Source organism: Conger conger, chromosome 9 (assembly GCF_963514075.1).
Source record: "Conger conger chromosome 9, fConCon1.1, whole genome shotgun sequence".
Classification (NCBI taxonomy): domain Eukaryota; kingdom Metazoa; phylum Chordata; class Actinopteri; order Anguilliformes; family Congridae; genus Conger; species Conger conger.
The window spans coordinates 60989525-60998671 of NC_083768.1; the positions used below are offsets into that span (position 1 = coordinate 60989525).

Consider the following 9147-nt stretch of genomic DNA (forward strand, 5'->3'; position numbering starts at 1 on the left):
TGTGTACCATATTTGTAGTTTATAATAATACACGCGCTGTTGGGTTAAATCTGGATTGCGTAATCTGATTTTTTAAATTCAGTAACTCATCCTGGATACTTTTGAAATATGCATAAACAGATTATGCCCGCACACACACACACACACACACACACCACATGCGCACACACAAACCAGGCACCATATGCACACACATGCATACACACACACACACACACACACACACGTGCATACACACACACACACACACACACACACACACACCACATGCGCACACACAAACCAGGCACCATATGCACACACATGCATACACACACACACACACACACACACACACACGTGCATACACACACACACACACACACACACACCACATGCGCACACACAAACCAGGCACCATATGCACACATATGCATACACACACACACACACACACAGATACACACACACACACACACACACGTGCATACACACACACACACACACACACACACCACGTCCACTTCTGCTCAGGCTGGTCAGCAGAAAGTGAGTGTATGTATTGTAGCTGCATTTAAATGAAAAAAGAGACGAGGCATGTCAACATACAAACCATATAACATACAAACCATTTAACATACAAACCATATAACATACAAACCATTTAACATACAAACCATTTAACATACAAACCATATAACATACTAAACATTTAACATACAAACCATTTAACATACGAACCATATAACATACAAGCCATTTAACATACAAACCATTTAACATACAAACCATATAACATACAAACCATTTAACATACAAAACATTTAACATACAAACCATTTAACATACAAACCATATAACATACAAACCATTTAACATACAAACCATTTAACATACAAACCATATAACATACAAACCATTTAACATACTAAACATTTAACATACAAACCATTTAACATACAAACCATATAACATACAAACCATTTAACATACAAACCATATAACATACAAACCATATAACATACAAACCATTTAACATACAAACCATTTAACATACTAAACATTTAACATACAAACCATTTAACATACAAACCATATAACATACAAACCATATAACATACAAACCATTTAACATACAAACCATATAACATACAAACCATTTAACATACAAACCATTTAACATACAAACCATATAACATACAAACCATATAACATACAAACCATTTAACATACAAACCATATAACATACAAACCATTTAACATACGAACCATATAACATACAAACCATATAACATACAAACCATTTAACATACAAACCATATAACATACAAACCATATAACATACAAACCATTTAACATACAAACCATATAACATACAAACCATATAACATACAAACCATTTAACATACAAACCATATAACATACAAACCACTTAACATACAAACCATATAACATACAAACCATTTAACATACAAAACATATAACATACAAACCATTTAACATACAAACCATATAACATACAAAAACCATGAAACATACAAACCATTTAACATACAAACAATTTAACATACAAACCATATAACATACAAACCATTTAACATACAAACCATATAACATACAAACCATATAACATACAAACCATTTAACATACAAAACATATAACATACAAACCATTTAACATACAAACCATTTAACATACAAACCATATAACATACAAACCATTTAACATACAAACCATATAACATACAAACCATTTAACATACAAACCATATAACATACAAACCATATAACATACAAACCATTTAACATACAAACCATTTAACATACAAACCATATAACATACAAACCATTTAACAAACAAACCATTTAACATACAAACCATATAACATACAAACCATTTAACATACAAACCATATAACATACAAACCATTTAACATACAAACCATATCACATACAAACCATTTAACATACAAACCATATAACATACAAACCATTTAACATACAAAACATATAACATACAAACCATTTAACATACAAACCATATAACATACAAAAACCATGAAACATACAAACCATTTAACATACAAACAATTTAACATACAAACCATATAACATACAAACCATTTAACATACAAACCATATAACATACAAACCATATAACATACAAACCATTTAACATACAAAACATATAACATACAAACCATTTAACATACAAACCATATAACATACAAACCATATGTATTTTGGCAACACATTTATTCTAGAATATAACTGGCTAATGAAACTGGAGGTGATGCAGAAAATGTGATTACACATATTTGATCATACATTATAATTTATCCATAATAATGCAAACGATGAAAGGTCTAATTACACTTCAGTCATGTAATTTGTAATCATTATCGGATTATACATTATCCCCGGGAATCTGCTCAACACGGAATTTACGCAATATTCTAAAAGGTTTAACTTAAAGTTCAGGGTAAACTTGCCTATTTGTAGAAACAGAAAAGGAACGTATGTGATCCAGAATAAAAGATTGTAAGTATACTGCTTTTTTTGTTTGATAGTTTAGCCTTTTGTTATGAATATATATTTTATATTTTTAGTATTTTACTAAACAAGTGTCATGAACCTTCATACTCTACAGCCTCACATTTACTGAATTAATTTAAGTAAGTTATGGCGAACGGGTTGTTTTTTATTTTCGATAGAGGTCGGGCCCAAATGTCCATTGAAAGACAAGTGTGTTTCAGTGCTGTAAATAAAATTCTGTATTTCTCAACAAACTGCCTCTTTATTCCCGTGTTTGCGCCTCACATTCTGAATGATGCGCGCGCCACTGCACCAATGTTATATAATACATTAAATAGAAGATTGAGGATACATTTGCCGAAGTTATTTTGAGTAATGCATACGTTAATTCGATTGTTAGAGTAATTAATACGTGAATAAAGCAGGTGTACATCTTGCCGATTATCATATTGATACATGACGTTGGCTACACGCATGTTCGGCCATTTTCATACTGATAGTTATGGAATCCATGGCGGTATTATCGAGCGTCACTGTGGCAAAGAAAACACGAAAGTAGTGCTAATATTTAACTGTAATTTATTTTACAGTATAAGAAGATTACAGGAAAATGAAGTAAAAAAAAACAAACAAAAAAAAAACAAAAAAAACAAGATTTCAACAGTTAAGTTTAAAATATTTGGGTATTTCCCTGTAAGGCTCCGGGAAGGCCTGAGGTCAAAGCGCGACCATTTTACACAAAGAGCTCTAAGTTTTAACATTACAGGAACGAGGCAAGATCGCTTTGCAGTTTATGTGGAAAATGAAATGAAAATGAAGGGAAATAGTGTAAAAGGTGTAAAAGATGGACGCTGTCTGGTGCCATCGGCCTTCTCCAGCGCGAGACCATTTTTTAAATGGCGAGGGCTGTCTCTGCTTTTCATTTACAAAGAGATTCGCACAGGTAGCCGTGCGCCCGTACCTCACACAACCCCGCGCGGTGACTGACACGTCGAGACAGGCGAATAATTATCTGTAACGCAAGTGCAAGCAAGACTTCCCCCAAGTTCTGAGTGTGAAAAACTGTCGCCTCTAGAAACAGAAACAGAAATGAAACGAACAGACGTTTCAAAAATAGCCCAATAGGGTTCATTGCAAGCCCCGTGCCATACTATTTCTTAAAGTTAAAATGTCAGGGTTTGTTCTAATTATTATTCATAAATCGTAAACGTCCGTGGCAAATAACTTAAACTTAGTCTATAAATTCATAAGCGAATTGTGACTTAATTATTTTCCGCTTCTAAGCCGATAGGCTTGATCAAGGTAAAATGCCGGCGAAAATAAAAAAATGAAAGCTTAACTCTCCCGTGAATGAAAGGCATCATTTACATCATTTACAAAGACAATGCGCACGAAGAAGGAATTCGTGCAAAGAAATGTAAAGTGTTAGGGTTAGGGTTGGTCCAATGAACAGGCTTCATCCACGCTAATGGGACGAACATGAGCCTATCAGCCCTTTAAGCTGTAAGGGCAGAAATATGTGACCATAACTGAACATTGTGACGCTGATGACGGAGAACAAATTAGTTCTAGAACAGTGAAAAAACATCCGAAGTCGACTCTTCAAATGCTTTTTAACATTTTAAATAAACGGAGTTAATGCCCCATGAAATATTGTCTTAAACGCAATTATATTTAAAGCAACAGATTAGCTACTTACAGCGACAATGCACTTACTGAACAAAATGATCAGATAAATCTATAAACTTTTTCAGGTAACACTACAGTTACATGAATTGGTAGAACTGACGTAGTTACTACTGATAATTATTGTTAATGTATTTGTACATCATTAATTCAACAACTACATTGATTAATGCCAATTCATATTGGGATTGGTAGTGGTTAACTTATTAGCTAGTTGTTGACAAATACATTAACTAATAAAAAGTTAATTTCACGTTTAGTTAATGTCCTAGTTGTACATTAATTAATTTATGTTAACAGCAACCTTAGTCAATGCCAATTCATGGACCCTTTTTCACATTTAAGGTGAAAATATTAAATGTACATGTACAGCTACAGTAGGCTATAAATGCACGCGCACACACACATGCACACAAGCGTGCACACACACACATGCATACCCACACACACACACACACACATGCACACAAGCGTGCACACACACACACATGCATACCCACACACACACACACACACATGCACACAAGCGCGCACACACACACATGCATACCCACACACACACACACACATGCACACAGGCGCGCACACACACATATGCATACCCACACACACGCACACACACATGCACACAAGCGCGCACACACACATGCATACCCACACATGCACACACACACACACACACACACACACACACACACACACCCACCCACACCCACAAACACACTGAACGATCGCATGAGAATGGGGTTTACTACTATGTTTACGACTGCTATATGTTCTAAATCCATAGTTAACCATGTTTAATAATAATAATAATAATAATAATAATAATAATAATAATATAAAGTTTGTGAAGCCCTGGCCATTGTGCCTTCATTCTTAAATGCGAATATAATTTGACCAAATTATTGACAAGACCTATGCTAATTGCAACGGTCATATGCCGACCTCAGTTTCCGTAAACAGCCGCGTGCTTATACAGGAACTCCTAGCGTTCCAGAGGTTAACGGGCTGGCGCATTTAGCACACTCACCACAAGGTGGCAGTATTGTTCTTAATGTGGCGAAAAACTAAGCGTTACTGAAATGGAGGGGGGAAACAACTGACAAAAATAATCACTAAAATTCAATTAAATGTAATAATCTTGTAAAACATCAAAATTTGTCATTCGGATTATTGTCCACTCAAAATCATTTTATGAGGAATATTCAAAGGTAACCCAATTTACGCTCACAGGAAAATAATCTTGTACCATTGTTTTTATGAAGTTGTTAAAATGTACACGTAAATTTCTGGTAGCACCAGAACTCACGTTATGATGTTTAAAATACATCTGTAGGCCCTTGCATATTCACTGTATCTCTGCGTCTGTATCTCTGTGTACAGCATATTCACTGTATCTCTGTGTACAGCATATTCACTGTATCTCACCGAGTGTACAGCATATTCACTGTATCTCACCGAGTGTACAGCGTAGCTAAATACAATCAAAACTGTTGAATTTACGTCCAGAGCTTTATTTGGACTTTCTTTGGTCAACAGAGAGTTTCTTATTTATCAACAGTTAACACGCAGTTTTGCCTATTTTTGTATACAAACACATTTAAGGAGATACTATAGACAACTAGATATTACAAGCAGTCGCGTTTTTAAACGAAATTCCATGAAGGAATAGCAAGATTGCACAAAAAAAGCGCGTGTCAGTCTAATCATAAAACACGATCTTCAAAACAATCTTAAGGAAGCGCATTGATTGTTTCAATAAGAAATTAAAGATTTTGTGGAGAGTACTTCATCTTTTTAATCATTCAAAATACCAACTCGTATTAAATTGCTAAATGGGCGACTTTGTAAGCCCCAAACACACTGTGGATATTATTTTCAAATACTGGTGAATGCCACGCGTTAGTTCCTCGGCAGATTAGAGTACACTCCGAGTAACTTTCGTTTTCTCTCATACTCTGGCCACATATTCTCAAAGTAGATTTTAGCGTCAAGGAGAGTGCCCAACGTTTTTCAGTTTTCATCTAAACCAGAGCCCAACTGCCGTCTCCCTCTCTGTACGCAGTCGTGTGCGTCCGCGCTCCGCCGGGGAGACAGAATGTGGATATTTTGTGCAATAAGTGGTACAAGGAAATGATATTCCAAACCGAAGCGCTTTCGAGTCGTTGTTGATGTTGTTTTCCCATTCCATTCTCCTTTTCTTGGCTCTTTCTATTGCATTTTTTGGTTCCGTTAGAACTAACTGTTGCTCTTGGGTTTGGTGACCACTTTCTTTTCCTTGACGCGCCGGTTCTGGAACCAGATGGTGACCTGGCGTTCGGACAGGCCGGTCAGACCAGATATCCTCCTGCGCGTGTCCTTCGTGATGAATTTACTGGCGGCATACTCGCGCTCGAGCTCCGTCAGCTGCGCCTTGGAGTACGGCATGCGCTTCTTCCTCCCGCGGCGCAGGGGTCCGCGCGATGAGCCGTCTGGGGGCAGACCAGGGCAGGAAAGATGAATGTGAGATTCACTACTCTCTACAGTTTAAATCAAATCACACATTGCCAGAGGCGGCAATATAAAACTATAAAGAAGCACATTTCACCAAAAGGGTGACATTTTCTGCAGATGAATTACGCTTGTCTCGGAAACTAACCCCCGCCCCCCAAGTAGCACAACACCTTTCCCCAAACAAGGAAGAAGAGCCATCTTTGAGAACGCATGCATAATGATCCAAAACACAGCAGGTAAAACGTTACTAGACGTGATTTCCCAATCGTACGCACGCCAGTAGCCTACACGCTCAGGATAGAGCGCGCGGCGGCGCCCGTACCTGGCAGGGGCGACTTCCACAGGGCGCCCGGAGGAGGCGGATCTTTCCCGCAGTAAACCTGGCCGCTCCAGGCGCCGCCCAGCGCCCATGGCGGGTAGGTGTCCGCGGGCAGCAGAGGCTCATGCCGGGGTTCTGGGGGGGCGCTCAGGTCCCGGTAGCTGGGCACTTGCTGGTACGGCCCGGCGGCGTAGCTCTGATAGAAGGTAAACTCCTTCGCCCTGGACGGGAACTCCTCTCCGGGAGCGGACGTGTCCATGCAGGCGGGGGAAGGCTGTGTGCCCGCGCTGACGCCGCTCTGGTAGGGCATCCGGCACGGGTAGTAGCCGCTGCCAAAGTACCCGTAGGGCAGCGCGGCGCTGGAGGCGGCCCGGGCAGCCGAGCAGGGGCTGCACTGTTTGACGGCTTCGCCCCGGCCGTGCGCTGGCACCTCGCTGGACGCGTACGCAGCGCTGGGAGGCAGCGATCCCGGGAGCGACATCAGATTCCTGCACTGATTCGCAGCGAAGTTGCCTCCGGGAAAACCATCCATGCCTCCGGTCACATCACCGGAGCCGCTGTCGGACAGGAACATCGCCGGCTCGATCCAGCGCGGACGGACAAGCACCGACGCTGTCATAGCACGTCCGACATTAAGACAACTGGTTCTTTTTTAACAAATCCCAAAGACTGCAAAACAGAGACAGCGAATCCGTGTGTAACAGGGCTCCCTGACGTGCCACGGTTCTCCGAGATTATTGGTCGGGGCAGGTCACATGATATGCAAATTACACGATAAACATCTAAGATACAGATAGTCTAATTGTGCGCAAAAACGTGTGCCATTGTTGGATGATCGTATCTTTAAAATAACCGACTTTTCTTAAATGATCGAGTGGAAAAACGTATTTGAGGTGTACATGAATGAATTACTTTTCTATTAATAACATTGCCTTTTATTTTATAACATTTGGTACAGTCTTTTAAATAGATATAATAATAAATTATATTGAAAAATAAATACATAAATAAAAAAATAATTTCACTATAGAAATAAACCCACAGTTAAAGAGCCGGAACTTGCGTAACATTATCTAAAGTCGTGGGCAGATTTACCTGCGCGTATGAGTTTAGGCCAAGTTCACTATTGCAGATTCTTGGCTATTTTCTTCCAAGTAGCCCAGGCTACATATAGCCTAATGTGATCACAAATAAAAAACACTCAAATTCAGCCCCTACGCCGAAAGGTGTTAAGGTCTAAGGTGTGTTTTTCTTTTCAGAATGCACTTGAATATGTGCATAAATTCACACTAAAACGAAACAGAATTAATCATTTCCATCATTACAATACCAGCGCGTTGCATTTTGATGTAACTTATTCCAATGAAACAGATATTACATTGTTCTGATTTCCTATTTTTTCTAAACGAATATGATCCGAAAAATTCGGAAAACTGCTGTATTTTATAAGACTGTTTGGAAACGGAGCCAAATAAACACGGGTCATTTTCTGTTTTATTATATAAACACGGGTCATTTTCTGTTTTATTATTGCTGTTTTAAAACATTATCCATCATGACAAAGCAAGAAAGCAATAGTCTGCTGATAAGCACACACACACAAACTCACACACTCACACACACACACACACACACACACACACACACACACACACACACACACACACACACACTCACACACACTATTTTTCTCTCTCACACTCTCTCACACACACACACACCCACACACTCACACCCACACACACACACACACACACACACACACTCACTCACATTATCTCTCTCTCTCTCTCTCTCTCTCTCTCTCTCTCTCTCTCTCTCACACACACACACACACAATTTCTCATACATACACACACACTCACACACAGGCACACACACAATTTCCCTCACCTACACACACACACACACACACACACACACACACACTCACACACTCTATTTTTCTCTCTCACACTCTCTCACACACACACACCCACACACTCACACCCACACACACACACACACACACACACACATACACACACTCACACATCCACACTCTCTCTCTCGCTCTCTCTCTCTCTCTCTCTCTCTCTCTCTCTCTCTCTCTCTCTCTCTCTCTCTCTCTCTCTCACACACACACACACACA

At 39.2% G+C, this 9147-nt stretch overlaps 1 protein-coding gene across 1 annotated transcript; it reads right to left on the reverse strand.

Annotated features, from left to right (window-relative positions):
* Positions 1–5951: 5951 nt before the first annotated feature.
* Positions 5952–7634, reverse strand: hoxa13a (homeobox A13a). Its single transcript, XM_061253666.1, has 2 exons — positions 7019–7634; positions 5952–6674 (listed from the first exon to the last, which is right to left on the reverse strand). Exons 1-2 carry the CDS (start codon positions 7632–7634, stop codon positions 6442–6444), a joined length of 849 nt encoding a protein of 282 aa, XP_061109650.1. The 3' UTR covers positions 5952–6441.
* Between the last annotated feature and the right edge of the window lie 1513 nt (positions 7635–9147).